This window comes from Anomaloglossus baeobatrachus, chromosome 6, assembly GCF_048569485.1.
Source record: "Anomaloglossus baeobatrachus isolate aAnoBae1 chromosome 6, aAnoBae1.hap1, whole genome shotgun sequence".
NCBI lineage: Eukaryota > Metazoa > Chordata > Amphibia > Anura > Aromobatidae > Anomaloglossus > Anomaloglossus baeobatrachus.
In genome coordinates, this window is record NC_134358.1 from 320705040 (window position 1) to 320727029 (window position 21990).

The 21990-nt window shown below is 42.8% G+C and overlaps 1 protein-coding gene across 2 annotated transcripts in view; it reads left to right on the forward strand.

The window, feature by feature from the left end:
• The window catches only part of EPB41L4B (erythrocyte membrane protein band 4.1 like 4B), a 506865-nt gene that overhangs the window by 176094 nt on the left and 308781 nt on the right, over positions 1-21990 (forward strand). For both annotated transcript variants that reach the window (XM_075314928.1, XM_075314927.1), the window contains exons 3-5: positions 7174-7216; positions 13062-13140; positions 18622-18666. In XM_075314928.1, coding sequence (XP_075171043.1) covers positions 7174-7216; positions 13062-13140; positions 18622-18666 — 167 coding nt within the window. The remainder of the gene's footprint in view (positions 1-7173; positions 7217-13061; positions 13141-18621; positions 18667-21990) is intronic.

Here is a 21990-nt window from a genome sequence, read left to right on the forward strand (position 1 = left end):
CTCTTAATGACCGTCAATATACCTTTTCACAGTGGCAGTTATGGGGTCTTAATCCTCAGTGCTGCATTTTTATGGCGCTGAGGATTAAATGTATAGCGCCCCCAAATGGGCAAGAATTCCGCTGGCGACAGCAGTGCATGACTGTTGACACTCTGTGACATTGGTCCCAACCGGTTTTGGAATCGATTTGGGCCGATTAACCCCTTAGATGCCCCTGTCAGTTGTGACAGTAACGCAATCGCCCGCCCTCCAGAATCGTAAACGTGGATGACAATGCTTGCCATGGTACCCCTTGGTCATCTGATATCCCACGGTTGCTAGCTTTATCCAGCTATAAGCCGTATCAATCAGGCAGGAAGAGTCAGTAAGACACTGACATCTCAGACACTGCAGTAGTACACAGTCTTATGTAATGTAGTACTCAACAATCACAGTAAAAAAAAATTGTCCTACATTGGGACTATGTGGGAAAAATTTTAAGTAAAATATACCTTTTTATATACCACATATAACCTTACAACCTGAAGTATAAAACTGTTACGTTATTTATTCCATTCGGTGATTAGGTGAACACCATAAAGAAAAATAATAAAAAATGTAGGTTTTTTTTTATCATACTGACATACAAAATATATAAAATGATGTAAAAAAAAAGAAAAAAATGGTGTAAATGAAAACGCCAAACTGTTTGCAAGAAGCAAGCCCTAATATGGTTTGTTTGTTTAAAAAAAAAAAAAAAAGCTCCAAGATTATGGCAATGCAAAGACAAATTCATTTTTGGAAAAGTAACAAAGCATTAAAAAATATAACTCTGGTAATCGTACTGACCCGAGAAATAAATCTTTCTCATCACTTTTAGTGAACAGCGAATAAAACCAACATATAAACCATGTAAAACCAATAAGTGAATCGCTGGTTTTTGTTCATTTTGTGTCTGAAAATTCTGAATAAAAATTGATTGATAAATATTATTTACCCCAAAATGGTACCAAAAAATGTTCAACTCGTCATGCAAAAAATAAGCCTTCATACAACTGTGGTCTCCCAAAAATAAAGGTTTTATAGTTGTTACAATATGGTGTCGAAAAACTATTTTTTTTTTTTATTTTTTTTTTAATAAAAGTGCATTTTTAGCAAGTAATAGTAGCAAAACATCTAAAAATTGTTGTATATAAATCTGTAATCACACTAACCAAGGAATAAATCCATCCTATCACTTATACCACATAGTGAATCACGCAAAAATAAAACTATTCTTCTACTGCTGCCTATATCATCCTTGTACCTCCCAAACATCGTAATAAGCCTCAGTTCCCATTTGTCCTGTGCTCTTCGCTGAGTATTCACATCAGGGTTTCTGTGTAAATTCCACAAAAAATCTGATTTAGTCAAAGGAACCACTCACTATAAGGCTGGGGCCACACGGGCACTACTGCGATCCACTTGCATGAGACTCGGCTCGTGCTGGCAGTACAGCAGAGCCGAGTGTCATGCCTGTGTCCTTGCAACTGAGGTCCGTTCGTGCGAGCAGACCTCAGCTGCGGGGGGCGGGCCGGCACTCAGGAGGGGAGGGAGGGATTTCTCTCCCTCTCTACTGCGTAGCCGGCTATTGCCATTCTCGCACTGCACTAGCAGTACACCGATGTACCGCGAGTGCAGTGCGATTTTTCTCTCGCCCCATTCACTTGAATGGGTGCGAGAGAAAGAGACTCAGCTTACAATCGCAGCATGCTGCGATTGTTTTCTCAGTCCGATTAGGGCTGAGAAAACAATCGCCCATGTGTGCTGACACACAGGCTAGAATTGGTCCTAGGGGAATGCGATGTTTTATCGCACTCCACTCGCACTGTTTTTCTCGCCGTGTGGCTTAGCCCTAATGAGGCAAATGGAGACACTTTGGACTCCATTTGGTCTCTATCACGACATTTGTCCCATCAGTTTAGGCGTCTTTTTAGTACACAGGTTTGCTCAACCACAGTTCTTGTAATGTCTAAAAAGATAGATACCGCTGTAACCGATGCCAGAGAGTACAAAGTGTCTCCAAATACCTCATTAGAGTAAGTAGTTCCGTCGGTGGTTTTGTCTGAATCACGTTTTTGTGGGATTTACATGGAAACCCTGTCTCAAGTGCAAGTGGAGAACACAAGAATGTGATCCCAGCCTTGGTGAAAGTGATCAAAAAAATGTTCTGTACCTTAAAAATGTTATGAATACAAATCCTGACTTATCAGGGTCACTTTTCCTTCATCCCGCTGCTCTCAGATTAGGTGACAAAACCTGGTAACAGAGTCCCTTTAAATACTGTTCTCTTGGTTCTTCTCCCAACTCTATATGCTATATTGCCATGCATCGGTTGCTGGCTCTTCTCCCCCTTCTCTTCGCTAAGTTTGCATGAGCATATGAATCATCCATTCAAAAAAAACTGAACATTTTTAATCTGTATTAGCATACATATGCTATAGGAATGACAACTGTATGTACATTTTTGACATGCATATGGCATATGCATGACATTCACTTGTATAAATAGATAATTAAAAAAAAAAAAGTACAAATATTAAGGGCACATACAGTTTCCCATGTTAATAACTCATTGAATCAATTAAAGACAAATTAAATACTATGGTTGTAGTGCTCGATGCCAGTCTGGAGGTAGTGAGCGAGAGTAGTGGACCCACTTGACCACTGGGGGATCCCGGGCTTAACCTTTTAGTAGGAGGGGCTTAACTAAGCACCCACCATGAGGCAGACGCCAGGTACTACTGCCAAAGCAGTGACAAGGACTGTGGCAGCTGACCACCAGGGCAAGTACGAACACAGGTATAGGCAGGTACAGACTCTAGTGTGAGGCAAGTACAGCTGGGTTGTCTGCAGCAGCCAGGAGAATGGAGGCTGGCAGGAATGGTGAGCATGGTAGAGACAGAATGGAAAGGGAAGGTGGACACAGGTATAGGTAGTGAATGCAGGGCAGGACATGGAACCTGACAACTAGCTCGACACAGGACCTAACACAGAAGTTGTTGCACAGGGCCCGCCTCTAATGGGAAGGTGCCCTAAATACATATTGCGTCTCAACCATAGGCTGAGAGACATTTCCTGGAAATAGCTTACCAGCCCTTTAAGAGGAGGGCCAGCGTGCATGCGTACTAAGCACACTCCCAGGGATTCTGTGAGGCATGCACAGGCCCCGAGAGGAGATGGAGGCAGGAGAGCACGTGAGCCATAGGGAAAGACTAGACCTGGCCGCATCACTAAGCAAGTGAGCATACCTGCAGAACCGTTGGTGCTACAATGATGTTCATATTGCTTCCCTTTTTTTTACACACCTATTAAAATATATATGCTGGGCTCGCCAAAAAAAAAATAATCACACAAATTACACAGCACAAACATCTGTTTTTATTGCTCCTATCCATGTGTAGTGTTTTGTTTTTTTTTTTTTGTTTTTCTTTGTACCTGTCAAAAACATTCATGTCATCGTACCCCAACCAGTGGAGTTCGTCTTATCTCTTCTCCTTTCTTCTTTCTACAACACATTCCAAATTATTATGCATATGTTATTTTTCTCTGACCTTCTTAAATGGTTGATGCAAATGAGTCAGTATAATGTTCAAATAATCAAATGTTAAAGTATAGATCAAATGTCATTGGACAAACCTCTCAAATTATGTACAGTAGCGTTTCCAAACATTTTATAGATTGTAAAGAACTGAAAATGGTCATTTTGCTGAATTTGTAGCATTAAAAGGTCACGTTTACTGCCCAAACCATGACTCCGCCGCCTCCTATCCGACGTCGCAGTCATGTTGTCACTTTGTGGTCATCGATCAATCATCCATTACGCTTTCCATCTGGAGTCCAGATTCTGGACCTTAAGGTTGCATGGCACTCCTCAATAAAGAAGACTGTCGTAAAATTAGTCTTCATGTATGTCTGGGCCCACTGCAACTGTTTTTGCTTCGCAGCATGGTTTAGTGATGGCCGAGAAGTAGGTTTATGCAGAACTGCAACCCTCTGGAGTATCCTAAACCATTAGGTTCGCAGGACTCGAGAGGCACCAGCAGCTTCAAATACCTGTTTCCTGCATTGTAATGGTATTTTAGAAGCTGCTCTCTTAATCCGATTAAATTTATCTAGCAGAAACCTTCTTCGTTATGCTTTTATCTGCACAAACCCGTCTGTACTGTGCATCAGCCACAAATGTCTTCACAGTATGATGATGATGCTTAATTTTTCATGAACTATCTTATGTTTTCACACCTTGTCCAAGGCGTTGCACTATCTGACGCTTTTCGGCAGCAGAAGAACTTTTCGTTTCCCATAGTGCTTGAAACCTTTGGCCTGCATAACCATGTGGAACGTTCTTCAAGTACCAGTGCATTGAGCGAGGCCATATCCATGTAGTCGGATTCTGGCAGAGTATATGCATATCACATGCTTGCGGTCACATGACTGCTTTTCCCAGCTTTTCCTCACAGCGCACAGTGCGTACGACACAAGTCTGACAGTCTCTGTGCCCGTGCTTTCAGTGCAGAGTCTGGGCAGCTTTGGAACACTAGTAAGCTATAGATTATCCCCAGGTCTACAGGTTAACATTTGGGGACACCTCAGGTTCCCTTTTAAGACACTATCTGATGATTGAGGTTACTTTTTTCATTTAAAGGGGTATTCTTATCTACAAGATACTGTCCCATTATATAGTAGACGTAGTAATAATATTCGCAAATACCTCTAATTAGAATTGTAATATAGTTCTCCTGATAGGTTATCTCACTTCCTCATCATTGCATTAGATTGGTATTTGGGCATTGCAGTAGCTTTGGTATCCACTAGCAAAGGGGTGCTTCACACATAGCGAGATCGCTGCTGAGTCACGGTTTTTGTGACGCAGCAGTGACCTCATTAGCGATCTCGCTGTGTGTGACACTGAGCAGCGATCTGGCCCCTGCTGTGCGATCGCTGCTCGTTACAGATAATGCTGGTTCATTTTTTTGACGTTGCTCTCCCGCTGTGAAGCACACATCGCTCTGTGTGACAGCGAGAGAGCAACGATCTCAATGTGCAGGGAGCACGGAGACGGCTTCTGGCAGCCTGCAGTAAGCTGTAACTAAGGTAAATATCGGGTAACCAAGGGAAGCCCTTTCTTGGTTACCCGATATTTTACATTAGTTACTAGCACCGCCGCTCTCAGGCTGCCAGTGCTGGCTCCCTGCACATGTAGCTGGAGTACAGATCGGGTAAATAAGCACAGCGGTTTGCTTATTAACCCGATATGTACTGTGCTAGGTGTGCAGGGAGCCAGCGCTAAGTGGTGTGCGCTGGTAACAAAGGTAAATATCGGGTATCCAAGCCCTTGGTTACCCGATATTTACCTTAGTTACCAAGTGCAGCATCGCTTCCATGCGTCGCTGCTGGCTGGGGGCTGGTCACTGGTCGCTGGTGAAATCTGCCTGATTGACAGCTCACCAGCGACCATGTAGTGACGCACCAGCGATCCTGACCAGGTCAAATCGCTGGTGGGATCGCTGGAGCGTCGCTAAAGTGTGACGGTACCCTAAAGGTGGTGTCACACTAAGCAACGCAGCAGCGATCACGACCAGCGATCTGACCTTATCAGGATCGCTGCTGCGTTGTTACATGGTCGCTGGTGAGCTGTCAAACAGGCAGATCTCACCAGTGACCAGCCCCCAGCCAGCAGTGATGCGTGGAAGCGTAACTAAGGTAAATATCGGGTAACCAAGGAAAGCACTTCTCTTGGTTACCCGCTATTTACCTTAGTTTCTAGCGTCCGCCGCTCTCACTCTGCCAGTGCCAGCTCCCTGCACTCCTAGCCAGAGTACACATCGGGTTAATTACCCGATGTGTACTCCAGCTACGTATGCAGGGAGCCGTCGCTGGCAGCGTGAGAGCGGCGGACGCTAGTAACTAAGGTAAATATCAGGTAACCAAGGAAAGGGCTTCTTGGTTACCCGATGTTTACCGTGGTTACAGCTTACCGCAGGCTGCCAGACGCCGGCTCCCTGGTCGCTTCAGTTCGTCGCTCTCTCGCTGTCACACACAGCGATGTGTGTTTCACAGCGGGAGAGCAACGTCCAAAAAATGAAGCAGGACATTCAGCAACGACCGGCGACCTCACAACAGGGGCCAGGTCATTGCTGGATGACGCACACAGCGACAGCGATGGGACGTCGCTGCTACGTCACAGAAAATGGTGACTTAGCAGCGACGTCGTCGTCGCTGTGTGTGACACCACCATTAGTGTCACTAGATCTGTGGACGTAGACATGGATACCTAAGCTATTGTAATGCCCTGCACATGAGGTAAGTGACATGGTGAATCAAGAGAATTATACTACATTTCTAATTGGAGGAATTTGCTAATATTACACCTACTACATATTGAAATAGCATCTTGGAGTTGGAAATACTGCTTTACGTTTAGCACTACAGAGAACACAGCATTCCACAATTACATCACTCTCGTTATGCCTTCTTGTATGAATATATATATTGTCTTTCTTTCCTCACTTTATTCTGCATAGGCAGCCATGAACTCTTCTTTAACCCACAACTTGACTGTTGATGTTACCCTCAAACAATTGCAGTACCCACTCAATGCCGACAAAAATAGATATTCACGCGTATACAGATGCTGTGCCTTCATGCAACCACCCTCTCAGTGGTGCTCTTTTTACATGGTATTGCCCTATTGTATGCGCTTTTACCCCTCTTTAGAGCTCTTGTATTATTGTTATTGTGACTTGATAGTTTCAATGACCTAATCCTAACAGTGATGCACGTGTGTAATTGAATGATTGCATATACAGCAGTTGCTGTGTACGTTGCCTCCACTGCTCCACATCCCTTGTATATCGCTTGCTAATAATCAGACTGCATGTATAAAGAGTATAGAAATGCATGATACATAAACCTGCTGCTTTTAAACCATTTCTATTCCCTTCAAGGGAACAAAGCCTTCCAGGAGTTTCGTTTTCGGTTTTGTAGTAATGTCAACCTTTCTGTTTAATATTTTCCAATATTTGTAAGTGTATGAATTTGTATCATAAACAGAAGAACTTTGTCCTACTACAAACCTGAGTATATTGATATAATTCTAGTGGCGCTCACAGAGGTAATGGAACTGTAATTAATTTATTTATTTTTCAATTTTAGCATTGGCTGGACCATACAAAACCTATTAAGAAACAAATAAAAAGTAAGTACCTTTTGCATTACATAGATTATGTAATTCGTTATATCGCTTTACATAATTAACGTTTCACTGCAGTGTTTACTTCCCCACATGTACCTGGTGATAAAGCCCAAAATTCAACTATCCTATTAAAATATACCTCTCATAATAAGGGTTATTTAAAGGGAACCGGTCACTTCCAGAAATGCTAATTACCAGAATCACAAGTTACCGGCAGATTACCCCCTATTTGTGCAGGTAACTTGTGATTCTGGAGGTGAGAGGTTCCTTTTAAACTACCCATGTTATGAGAGGTACATTTTTAGTAGAATAGCTAATTTTTGGGCTCGATCACCAGGTACAAATATGGCTTAGTGCTCGGGGATTCATTGTATATCATCTAAATCAGGGGTGGGGAACCTTTACTGCCGGGGGCCATTTGGAAATTTCTACCAACCTTCGGGGGCCGCACAAAATTATCAACTTGAAAATTACCCTAATATATTTGGTCAAACAATTAACTCACTGACGGCTGGAGCTTCTACTCTTTGGTGCAGCTGTAATATTAGGCGATGTTGATCTTGTTGCTTTTCCAGGTTTGAGTTGTCTGGGACTGCTGTATATACATCACAGGAGGGTATGGGGGCATATACACCACAGGGTAGGGTTGGGAGGAATATAGAACACTGGGGAGGCTGGGGGCATAGACATCACTGGGGGGTACATACATCAATGATGGGGAGCACAGACATAGCTGGGGGGGCATAAACATTGCTGGCTAGGGCTGGGAGGAATATACATCACTAGGGAAGCAGCATGGCATAGACGTCACTGGGGGTACATACACATCACTGGGTTTCACAGACAAGACTGGGGGTCATAAACATTGCTGGGGTTATATACATAGCCGGGGGCAGACAGCCCTGGGGGATGCCGGGGGGACACAGACAGCCCTGGGGGCACAGAGAATGATGGGAGAGGCTGGAGGCACAGACAAACCTGGGGGACGCTCAGGGCACAGATGGCACAGAGAAGGATGGGAGAGGCTGAAGGCACAGACAGACCTGGGAGAGGCTCGGGGCACAGAGATCACTGGGGAGACTGGGGGGGCACAGAGATCACTGGGGAGACTGGGGGGGCACAGATCACTGGGGAGACTGGGGGGGCACAGAGATCACTGGGGAGACTGGGGGGGCACAGATCACTGGGGAGACTGGGGGGGCACAGATCACTGGGGAGACTGGGGGGGCACAGAGATCACTGGGGAGACTGGGGGGCACAGATCACTGAGGAGACTGGGGGGGCACAGATCACTGAGGAGACTGGGGGGGCACAGATCACTGGGGAGACTGGGGGGGCACAGATCACTGGGGAGACTGAGGGGGCACAGATCACTGGGGAGACTGGGGGGGCACAGAGATTACTGGGGAGACTGGGGGGGCACAGATCACTGGGGAGACGGCAGAGATCACTGGGGAGACTGGGGGGGCACAGATCACTGGGGAGACTGGGGGGGCACAGATGACTGGGGAGACTGGGGGGCACAGAGATCACTGGGGAGACTGGGGTGCACAGAGGTCACTGGGGAGACTGGGGGGGGCACAGATCACTGGGGAGACGGCACAGAGATCACTGGAGAGACGGCACAGAGATCACTGGGGAGACGGCACAGAGATCACTGGGGAGACGGCACAGAGATCACAGGGGAGACGGCACAGAGATCACAGGGGAGACGGCACAGAGATCACTGGGGAGACGGCACAGAGATCACTGGGGAGACGGCACAGAGATCACTGGGGAGACGGCACAGAGATCACTGGGGAGACGGCACAGAGATCACTGGGGAGACGGCACAGAGATCACTGGGGAGACGGGGGAGACTGCACAGATCACTGGGGAGAAAGGAGGGGAGCAGAGCGCTGGGGGCACAGGCAGACCCGGGGGAGCTTGGAGGCAGTTAGAGAACTGGGGGAGGTCTGGATCACTGAGTGCTGGAGGTGGCTGCGGGCATGGAGAGCGCTGCCGGCGCGCACAGAGAGGAGCAGCTGCCGCCGGGCACAGGTAGCCACCGCCGCCGGGTACAGGGAGCCGCCGCCGGGCACAGGGAGCCGCCGCTGCCGGGAACAGGGTGCCGCCGCCGGGAACAGGGAGCCGCCGCTGGGAACAGACCTGGGGGATGATTGGCAGTCAATCCTCTCCTGTTTGATTTTAGCGCTCCTCACGCCGACCCCACCTACAAAGTACGTCCTCACGTAGGCAGTGCCAGCGTGGGGACGTAGTCTTTCAGGTATAGAAAATGCAGCGATCAGCATTGAACGCGCTGTGTGGGGTTTTAAAGGGCCAGCAGCCAGCAAGATGCGGCTGCTGCTCCAGCACTGCAGTCCCCGGGAATCAGCTCGGGGGCCGCAGGAAAAGTCATCGCGGGCCGCATACGGCCCGCGGACCGGAGGTTCCCCACCCCTGATCTAAATAATACTGGTGAAACCCTTTCTGCTGGCTTTTTATTAGCAGCCTCTATTGGGAGAAATCATGTTTCGGGCAGAGCAGGGAGCATTTATTTGCCACTACACAGTGAGCATGCTGTGCTTTTTCCTCGAGAACCTGCTCTTTTGCCTATGTGTGCAAAGCAGGCTGTCAATCAATGTGCTAAAGAGTGACTGCACTGCCCTCACTGTATGCTGAGTGATGACTGTAATGGTTTCCTGCAAGTGACTGCAGCGAGAATAAAACTTCATTTTCCCCAGGTGACTCTTCTCCAGAAACCCACTAGACATGTTTTAAAGGAATTCTGTTAGTTTAATACATCATGGTTTGGGCCAAACATTCTTATCTGCTGGCTTTCCATCTATCCCCACATTTCTCTGGTTCTATAAAGCCAAAGCTGTCAATCAGAGAAGAGAGCAGGGAGGAAATAGTGGGAAAACCAGCAGGTAGGAAGGTGCACTTAATTATTTGGCCATGCCATAATGTATCGAGCACTGGCCACCCCTTCAAATGCCATTTATCTGTATGTAACTTCTATAGCTATGAGTGAATAGCGTTGATGAACATGAATGATGCCCTTTTAAAGAGGCGATCTGAATTAACGCTCTGGGCCGTAACCTGTAACTTACTGAACTTTCCTATGTTTGGGGCCACCGCAGTGCATTATACATTACACAGCAGTTGGAAGCTTTACTTTTTTATTATAATTATCATTGTGTAAGCCCTGAAATGCCATATTGATGATTCTAGATGTGAGATTGACTTTGCAGGACTGGAAACACTTATATGGCTTTAGCTGTTAAATAAACGTGATTTCTAGAATTCTAGTATAGTGCAGATGTGACGCCCTGGTGCCGCCAGGTGTCGCACACACATTAGGCCCCCGCTTAACACCTTCCCTCACAGGGTTACACCGAGCCAACAAAACCCTAGTCACCCCCCCCAGGGTAGGAAAGGCACAACAGTGGGCGGGACTAGGCGGAAGGAAAACGCCCAGCTAGGGGTCTAGAGAACCCGGGGCGGGAAAAGAGAGAGTTGAGTAAAGTTAAGAGAGTAGTTGGAGTTTAGAGGAGAGAGGAGAAAGTCAAGTTCAAGTGAGGCCAGAGAGGAAAGGCATCGGGGTTGGAGCCCCGGAGTACTGGCTAGGTGGCAGACGGTGGTCCGTGTCTGTCAGCAGACGGGAAGATGGCTGCCAGAGATCCGAGGTGGACCGGGACAGGGTAGGAGCCCGCCGGTATCGACTCCGGAGAACCGACCCGGAAACCATGCACAGAGGGGGTACCTGGACCCTGAAGCAGAGATCGGAACCACCGACTTTGGGTGGGACAGGACCTGTAATCCTGTCCTCAACTAGTTAAAGTCCCAAAAAGCAGACCGTCAGCCCAACGAGAGGGATAGGGCATCCGCCAGGGCCCCTTTAGATCTCACGGGTCAGCGTCTGCGGTCAAGGCTCTCACCTATAGTTCTGGAAGAGGACTCCCGTGTTCTATACCGAGAAGGCCAAGGACTAAGAACTAAGAATAGTGGAGAGGAAAGTGACACAGACCATCACCCCGGGTGAGGGACCAGAATACAGCTGGCCGCAGCGGCCGGCCACTAGCACCTTGATTTACCATTGGACTTGTGTGATTCATTTGATTGTGAGTACACTGACATCCCCCGGTCTAACCGGGCGCGCCGGCCCCTGCGATCACTATCCTCAGCACAGAGACATTGGGCCCCGGGGCATCCATCCCTACCCACGGAGGGGTAATATCCGGCTGCTTTCCCATCGCCCCCGGGTGCTCCCCAACAGCAGCGGTGGTGCTACATCTCACCACACACCGTGGGTGGCGTCACCAAGTGATTACAGCAATCCCTGTATATATACGTCCCCTTTTATTTGAAGGGTCCCCGCGACCCGGATCCGAGCAGCTCGACTGCTGGCGTGGGGGCGGCACACTGATATCACACACTGATCTCTGTGAGATGTGATTGTGTAATGTGGTCATTAAGAATAAAACCTCTTGCATGATCAGAAATGCAGTGGATTAAATTGACCAATGCAAATAGTAGTCTGGATTGTGTTTATATAAGGCATGATATGGTGACTAGTGGGCATCAACAATGCAAGATACCCCATGTTTCCCTTTAAGATTGTGATCAGCTCTTTATTTGAGAATTTGATCTGACTTTTAACCCTAAAACGCGCAACCATAGAAATCTACCATAGAAAACAAGTAATCTAGCAGGCCTGCGAGGCACCAAGTATTCGTTTCTAGGGTTAAAAGGAAACTCTGCTGTTTGTTACCCCATCTGAATCATCATGAATCTTTTACTGGGCTACTTGCTACAGTTTTGAAAAATTACTGTTCTATCTGCTACAGATTCACCAGGTCTCTGAATGCTAAGCTCTGTATAACTTTCCCACACCACTAATTGGCAGCTTTATGCGTTAAGCACTGTGTACACAGAAAGCTGTCAATCAGTGGCTGCCAAGTAAGTGAAGCATCACTGATGTCAGATTGGGTGGCAAAAATCTGATCAGATTTCCGTTTAGTCCTCTGATATCTTTACTATGTTTAGTTGAAGACCACAGCTGCCAGTAGAGATGGCATACAGTCATGGCCAAAAGCGTTGGCACCCTTGAAATTGAGCCAGGCTAAATTGTTGGCACCTTTCCAAAACTGTTGGTAAACAACCATGTTGCAACCATGTGATTCTTGATGAAGCTCACCTGTGGAAAGTAATGTGTGGACAATATGAAAATCACACCTGACACCAGATAAAAAGAAAAGTTGACTCAATTTTTTCGTTGTGTGTCTGTGTGTGCCACACTAAGCATGGAGAACATAAAGAGAAGAAGAGAACTGTCTGAGGACTTAAGAACAAAAATTGTTGATGATACATATCATCAATCTCAAAGTTTACAAGTAAATCTTCCTGAGATTTTGATGTTCCTTTGTCCACAGTGCACAACATAATTAAGAAGTTTACAACCTGAACGCACTATAGCTAATCTACCAGAGAAAACTTGATACAAGATAGTCTGCATGGTGGATAAGCTGCAATAGATTACAGTTATTTATTCCAAAGGGTTTGTAACCAAATATTAAGTTTAGGGGCAAACAATTTTGTCCAGCCCACTGTTGAAGTTTTGTGTGAAATTATGTAGAATTTGCTTTTTTTCTTTGTTGTTGTTCCAATACACATAAAGGAAATAACATGAGAATAACAAATCATGTGCAATTGCAATAATGTTCTGGAAGAAATACTTCATTTTCTGGAACAATTTCAAGGGTGCCAACACTTTTGGCCATGACTATATGTAGTGACTTGTCTTAACATTATTATCCACTGTAATAATTTTTTTGTTTTTTTTTTTACCATTTTCTTGTATTAACAGTCGGCCCTCCATATACTTTACACTTTCGAATTAAATATTATTCCTCAGAACCAAACAATCTACATGAAGAGTTTACAAGGTATGTTTTGTGTGTGTATGACCAATAGTCTTGTATTGCATTGTATTACATTCACAGCTTTAGGCTGGTTTCAGACGTCCGTGTTTAATCAGGTACCAGTCACACGCATGGTTATGGTCACATGTGTGACATCTGTATTTGTATATGTGTAACACGTACTGGGTAAAACACGACTCTGCAATGAAAAGATGTTCTATATTCACCTTTATCCAGCGGTGCGGTCTTCTGCTCTGCTGTGTCCCGCTCCTAACCCCCGCTCCATTATTTTCATTGATTATTCACTGCCCGAGGATCTGGAAGCTGGAGCATCGCGGTGACAGCGCCAGACAGCACAGCCGAGGACCGCACCGCCGGGGACATCGCCAGTGACAGGTGAGTATACAGCAGTTTGTGCAGTGACATCCAGGGACTCATCAGGGTTCCCAATGAACTCTCATGAACCCCTGGAAGTCACCATCGTGACACTCGCTGTAATGCAGTTGTCGCAGGGGTGTCATCAGGAGGTCATCAGAGTTCATTGGGAAATCTGATGACCTCCTGGACGTCCCTGCACACACACTGCTGGCAGGATTCTCACCAGTCACTAGCGATGTCCCCAGCCATGCTGTCCTCGGCGGTGCTGTCTCCAGCGTTGTCACCACGATGCCCCTGCTCCCAGCTGCTCACTGCAGTGAATAATCAATGAAAATAATGAGCGGGAAGCATATATATATATATATATATATATATATATATATATATATATATATATATATATATATATATATATATATATATATATATATATATATATATATATATATATATATATATATATATAATTATAATATAATATCTCATATAGAAAATCTTTTTATTTAAAAGCCCGTGTTTTCTCCAGTCCGTATCACACTGATGTCACACGGATCACATCAGTGTGCGGTCCGTGTAACACCCGTGCTGCCGGAGGAAAAAACGGACACCTCTCCATGTGAAATAGCGAGGCCACACGGTCCGTGTGAAAACACGGCCGTGTGGGTACACAATAGGGTAACATGGGTACGTGTGACATCTGTGTTAAAAACTGATGTCACACGTACCTGAAACACGGACGTCTGAAACCAGCTTTAGTCAAATTGACTTGACTGAGTGATGTTTTTGCCGTTTTTTTTTCCTTTCATCCAAAAATACACATCAAACATCCAAAACTTTTATTAGATTGCTTATTTTAATTTTTTTTTATTGATTAATAAGGAAGTTTAATCTCTGCCCAACCTGAGAAAGACGAGTCATTAGGCAAACAGTATGTTATAATTTTACCTCCGGCTCTCTAGACTTGTATTTATTTCATTGAAAGCTTTCCTGGTACATGCCAGACACCAAACGTATCCATAGGGCACGATTCACCTAGTATGCTCATACATCACTATAGGCTATTCTGCTGAATATGTAGGGTTTTTTTTTAGTATTTTATAGAATGGAAGCCATATTTATGGTCCAACTGCCGTCCATCTAAAAACTGTCAGCACTCTGACCAATGTTATTCAATAGGGCCGTTCAGATGAGGTGGGTTTTTTCTTTTTTTAAACAGACAGTAGCATATATAGGTCAGCCTTAGGATATATAATCCGTGGCATACATTGCAGCTTTATGTTGGAGATATATGTTAGGAAATACTATAGACATACACTATGTGCATAAGCAATTTGTATTTTTAATTATTTATTTTATTATTGAACAACTACAGTGCTGTCGGTTAATCCAAAAAGGTATTAAACTTGAACCCTCAGTATCTAAGAAAGTTAATATGATATTTTATCATTCTTAAGGTAATATCTATTTGTGCATAATTATGCAACTAAATGAAAAACGTACATTTTGCCATTTGAATTGTTTATTTTCATTTGTTAAAGAGGATGTCAGCAGATTTTTCTTATGTAATTTGAAGACCGCATGCTGTAGGGATTAACAGAGAATTCAGCCATGTCTCTCTTATCACAAAGTGTATTGTTGTTTACCTGTTATGTTTGTTTAGCTACAGTAGTTTATAATTGTAGTGACCAGCAGGTGCCCGGCACATGTCCCTTACACCCCTGCTGTGATTAGCAGCTTCTCACTGTCTATAGACAAAGCCTCATGTGGGGGGCAGTGCTTTCAACTCTGCTGCATTGCTAAATCTGATTATTCACCCAGTAATCTAAATTTTTAAAGTGATAAACTCTTGGATTCAGGGCCTTTTTGCCTACATCATGCTGTTCTCAAATGAGGTAGGAAAAACCTGCTGACAGATTCCCTTTAAAGTGAAAATAATACATTTCTGATATTGATATAGATATATATATATATATATATATATATATATATATATATATATATATATATATATATATATATATATATAATAATCATATACTCTGCCCCGTGTTAGACAATGCTGCAGCTCAGATCTGTGATTTTTTTCTTCGCCCTAAATGGACTGAGTAAAAAATCGCAGCATGATGCGAATCGCTCGCACCTATTCAAGTGTATGGGTGCGAGAGATACGTCGGACTGCAGTCTGATGTTATCCCAGTGCTGTGCGATATACGCACAGGCTGACAATGGAGGAGATGGGGGGATTAACCCCTCCCTCTCCTCTGCAGCACCCGCCCTCAGCTTTGCAGCTGTGAGCCGACCGCAAGATCCGGTCACAGTCGCATGATACTCTGCTCACGCTCGCTAGAGTCGAGGGTCATTAGCATATCACATCCGTTGCTCTCGCATCAGATGCCATACGCCAATGTGACTCCAGCCTAATAATTATACACACGTTGATAAAGGGTGTTGATATCCTTAGACCTAACCCTCCTTCATTACACAAATACACATCACCTGCAAAGTGTGACTTTCCAAGGACAACTGTAAGCCAAGTATATATTATGCATACAATGCTATATACAGGAGTTAGCAGTCATTTATTTGAGAATGCGTGCAAAAAAATACACACCCAAGGAGTGCTATATTCAAAATGTATAAATGTTTTATTAGTTACAAAAAATTCACAAACGAGATTACATTTAAAAACATAATCCTATTACAAGAATGATTGTTTTAGGGGACTCCTAAAGAGGGGAGAATCACCAAGTGTCTATTACTGAATGTAAAGGTGGTAAATAAAATAAACTGTCTTCTATATACAAATATAGTGCTTCAGTATGAAGTATTTATGTATAGCTGTGTCTAACCTAAGCTGGGGAGCACAAAATAGTGTTCTATGGTCGGTTCATTGAAAAAAGTGGATTCAATAGGGAAAGGTTAAATACCCTGTATATCAAACTCACCCATAGAGAAAGACAGTCAGAATCCTAGTAACTGGGCACAATGGTGAAGTTCCAAGCCATCCTGCACGCGCGTATCACGTAGGCGGCTTCTTCAGCAGAGTGGGGAAGGCAAAACTGCGCAAAATACACGTGTTTGTGTGTTTTTACTCACATTTTTTGCCCCACACTCATTTGAATAGGGGAAAAACTCTGAAGTAATTGTCATGTGCAGATATGAAAAATGCATTGATTTTAAGATCAACAAGGAAAAAATAAGCAACAGATTCATGAGATTTCAGAAATCCCTTTCCATGATGGGGGGTGGAAACGCAACATGTGAACAAGCCCTAAGGGCTGATTCAGAGGCTAGTTTTTTCCACACGTGTACTGTCCGTGTTGTTTACAGGTACTTATAGTCTATGGGGCTGTATCTACAGTATTATAGTCTATGGGGCTGTTCACATGATTTTGCTTTCAGATGAAACTCAGCTATGCGTCTATGGGTCTGCGAAAAAATCAGACACACTTCAGATGCATCCGTGTGCTGTCCACTTCTCATGGACTGTTTGATGGAGATTTTCAAACCTCATTTTTTTTATTCTCCTTTTTTTTTTAACAGAGAAAAACTGGTGAAAATAGGCACTGGCCAAATTCTGATGAGAAACCCTACAACTAAGACTTTTTTTGTGTAAAAGTAAACTGGTTGACGTCTGAGTCTTCCCAAATACTCAGTGTGCACGTGGCCTTGTCGTTAAAGGGGTTTTCTCTAGAACTAAGTTCAATTTAAAATTAATTTTTAATTAACAGATCTTGGAATAATAATACGTTCAACAATTTGGATGTTTAAAAAAAAAAAAAAAAAAAATGTCCAGAGACACATGTATAAGATTATCTTAGAACAGGAACATTTTATATAACATCCAATTGTGGAAATTATTATTATTCCGTGATCTATTGATTAAATTGAACTTTATAAATGGGAAAACCACATTAATGTTTGGAATCTAATATTCTTGCTCTGCATATTTCCCTACTCCATCCTATTTTATTTGACACTTATATAATTCTAAACTTAGTCTACCCTGCGTTCGCAGCCACAGTTTTAGTTCAATAGACTGTCATATTCCTTTCCCATTTATCATACCAAGACAGGATACTAAAAAAAAAAATGAGCATAGCAGATAAAAATTGAGAAATGCAAAAAGCATACTGCAGACTATACCCTTATTTATTATGAGTTTTAGTTTTCCACTTGTTAGAAAGAAAATTACATACTATTATACTGAAAATATATATGAATAAATATATTCATCTGTTAAATATATATAGTGTGTGTGTGTGTGTATATGTATGTGTGTATATATACACACACACACACACACACACACACACACACACACACACACACACACACACACACATATATAATATAATTATATATATATATATATATATATATATATATATATAAATAATATATATAAATATATATTATAAAAACAACGGCAAAGCAGAGTCCAGCAATAACGTGAGCAATCCAGGATGCTGTTAAAAAAATTGTCTTTCTTTTTATTCATAGATCCATTAAAATACAGTGGTCCAAGCAATTCAGAACAGCATTATTGCAGGAAAGTAGCGCAGATAGGACTACGCGTTTCAGCGGTAAAATCCGCCTTCTTCACGGTCCAGAATTCTAGTAGATTCTGGACCGTGAAAAAGGCGTATTTTACCGCTGAAACGCGTAGTCCTATCTGCGCTACTTTCCTGCGATAATGCTGTTCTGAATTGCTTGGGCCACTGTATTTTAATGGATCTATGAATAAAAAGAAAGACAATTTTTTTAACAGCATCCTGGATTGCTCACGTTATTGCTGGACTCTGCTTTGCCATTGTTCACATTTATATGGATGGACTCCTACATCCTGATCCGGGCACAACGGAGTTAACCAGGTCAGCTGAGGTTCCAGGTGATTCACAAGAGTGAGCTGGTCTACATTGTTGGAGATATATATATATATATATATATATATATATATATATATGAAATATATATTAGATATACGATACACTGTATTGATCCCGTGGGAAATTATGGTATCACAGCAGCAAAACTTAAATAATAACATGAATTACTTAATTGACAAGACTGTAGAGTTGACAGAACATATGCATGTATATTTCATACTTTTGTTTTTTTTCCCAGGTACTTATTTGTATTACAACTTAGACAAGACATCTTATCGGGGAAGTAAGTAATCTTTTTGGACTGTTTTGCACTGTTAACTATGACCTCTATATCCTGCGCATATCCCAATGGAGCAGTTTATAGTGTCTGTCATAATCTAACATGATTTTGCAGTATTTGAACTGCAGAATATTTTAGAAACACTCGGAGACCCAGTTCATGGTCAAACGAATTGGGACATCTACACATTACACCTACAAGAGCTTTTGACCGCTGATTCATTGTAAATCAATAGGCATTAACCCCTTCTCACCCAAGCGATCTTCCATTTTTAAGCTTTTGTTTTCTCCTCCCCTTATTCCATGAGCGATACCTGTTGTTTTTCTTTATTTATTTTTCTGTCGACATAGGTGTGGGAGGGCTTGTTTTTTGTGGGACAAGATTTAAACTATTGAATGGCACCATCTATTTTTTTCATATGAAGTACCAGAAATCGGGGAAAAAAGTGCGTCGAAAAATTCCACAACTATTTCTTGGCTTTTTATTTATAGCATTGATTTTACGCTAAAAGTTACTTTGCAATCTAACTCTCCATGTCAGTATGACTACAGAAATACTAAACTTACATGGTTTGTTTTATTTAAGTGGTGAACAAAAATTCAGAAAATTGTAAGACCTAAAAAAAAAAAAAAAAAAAAGTTTGCTTGTTTTGCCCTTTTCCGAGAGCTGTCACGGTTTGTGTTTGGGATTTGGAGCTGTTTGAGGGCTTGTGTTTTGGCCCAGAGCCAATGTTTTTATTGATATCACTTTGGAATTTTTGTCTTGAACCGTGTTTTGATCGCCTATCATTACATTTGCTTGTTTTATTGCTGCAGCCAAAAAGCCTAAATTCTGGTGTTTTGATATTTTTTGGCGCAATGCCGCTTACCTATGTGATTCATTTATTTTATGTTTGGATTGTATTTTATGGCTATAGCAATAACAAATGTGTGTTTTCATGTTCTTTAATTTTCAACTGGGTGGTAGCCAGGGGGATTAAAGGGGGTGTTTTGAACGTTTATATTTTTATTTTCAGATTTTTTAATAGGAGTACCATCATGGCAGGCTCGGGCGTGTTCAGCAGACCCCTGCGTAACATAGTAACCCATCGGCGCCTCGCGATCGGTCAAGGCACGCTGAAGGGTGCATAGTAACATGCCCCCCTGCCACCACTCTGTTAATGCCACTGCCAGAGATTAACAGTGGAATTTACCATAACTGCTCCTCCAGCGGCTGTTAGAGGCAGACATTGGCTGATTATCACAGCCTTGATCTGCCTGGAAACATGCGTTAAAATCGGTGAGCCGGCATATAAAAATATAACATACTCGTGTGTCATATTTTGGTAAGGGGTTAATATACAGTTGGTCTTCCCTCACTCAATGCTCAATGCAGCTAAAACCTCCTTAAATTGTTTGGAAATGCTTTCTACAAGATGATGGAGTATGCCTGTGAATTTTTTTTCCTATTCACTCAAAAGAGCATTTGTGAGGTCAGACACTCATGCTAAATGACAAGGGCCTGGCATGCAATCTCCATTCTCATTTATCCTAAGGGTACTCTATAGGGTTGATGCCAGAGGTCTGTATGGGCCAGTCAAGGTCTTCCACATTAAACTCCCTCAACGATTCATTATGGACCTTGCTTTGTATACTGGAGAACAGTTATGCTAGAACACAAAAGGGTCACCTTTGTCAATAGGTGGGTGCAATATCAGAACTTTCCAGTACAGAAACAAATACCTCTTGATGTTTTTAAACCGAGAAGATGAGGACATGTCCTCCAATGATGAAGACTTGTAGTCAAAACCCTGTGCAAAACCACATCCCGCACTATTGGAGGATCTGTCCTTAACATTTTTGTTTTAGGACTGGGAAGGAGGAAGGACTTGGTAGTTTGGTGATTTATGTATTGGACCATTGGATTTTATAGAACTGCTACCTGTGCTGGCACACGGGTGTGTTTGTGAAATATCATCATCATCATCAAGTGGTCTTTTTCTGGACTGGAAAATCAGTTACTTTCTCATATTACATACTCCTATTGATAAATTAGACTGTGTTGTGCCTGATTTGTTTTTATTTGTTTATAGCAGGGAAATTTTAATGTTTTAGTATTCGGGTCTTGCGTATATTTACAACATGGAACAGAAAAGGGCAATCCCAAAATCTCACAACGAATTTTAAAAGTATACAATATGTGTTGTATTGCTCACACATTAAAGAGTTCTTCCCAAAACCTCTAGATGTCCCCTAAACATTGGTGATCCCTTGTGGATTGTTCGGGAACCAACTGCTTGGACTCCCAGTGATCCTGAGATTGGGAATCTGGAACTGCGAGAATGGGACTGCGCAGCCCCATACTGAATGGAGTGGAGGTGCTCATGCTCGGCCTCTGCTCTATTCATTGTCTATGGGATAACTGAGTACAGCGCTTGGCTTATAGGGTCATTCCATGTCAAGTGGACCAGTGGTCCCCACTCGACCTTCTCCGATTTTGCTGAAAATGTATAAGGATGTACATGTATGTTTGAAAAGAGGTTCTGTAAATTTTTAGGGCCAGATCTCAAATACATTGGGCACTGTTGACCTTTCACTGGAGGTCCCACCAAGCCTGCGGCTTCAGCTAAGAGAATTTTGCAAACTTTGGCACATAGCCATTAGAGTTCTATACTGGCTATGATGCTGAAATTTGGCATACTAGCTCAACTTTTGCTGCTAAACACGATAAAATTATTACCGGCTATGACAAAACAATATTTCGGCCGCAATTTTGTGTCAAAGTAGCTTGTAAAACGCCTCGCATAAAATGTATGCCTAACCTTGCCCATATATAACTCAAGACCAAAAACCAATAGTAACTGGTGCTTTGCCCTGTACACCAAACATCTACATGACTTTGCATTGCTGCAATATTACGGTCAAAGCATATGTATTTGTGGAAATATTCACACCCACATATGATGAAAAACTTAAAAAAACCCGAATTTTACCTATTTTTAGGTCAAATTTCTCAAAAAGGTACCCCTAAAATATATTAATTCTGATATCATTAGAAAGAGCACATTTTTCTCTACAAGGATCATTGTTTTTTTTTTTTTTTGGAGTCTCTCAGTTTAAGAAAAGAAAATGCCACTGAACATGGTGTTTATGCGCGTAATGCATTGATTTTGTGTTTGATTTTCAGATTCTTATCACATGTTAGAGTTGTATTGTTGCTAGCAATGTCTATTATAATCAAAAACCTATAAACCTTTTTATTTATGAAAAGTTGTTGACTAATAATAATAACTAATAATAACTAATCAGTGATTGCTCACGACATGACACAGTTGCAGACCACACTTTC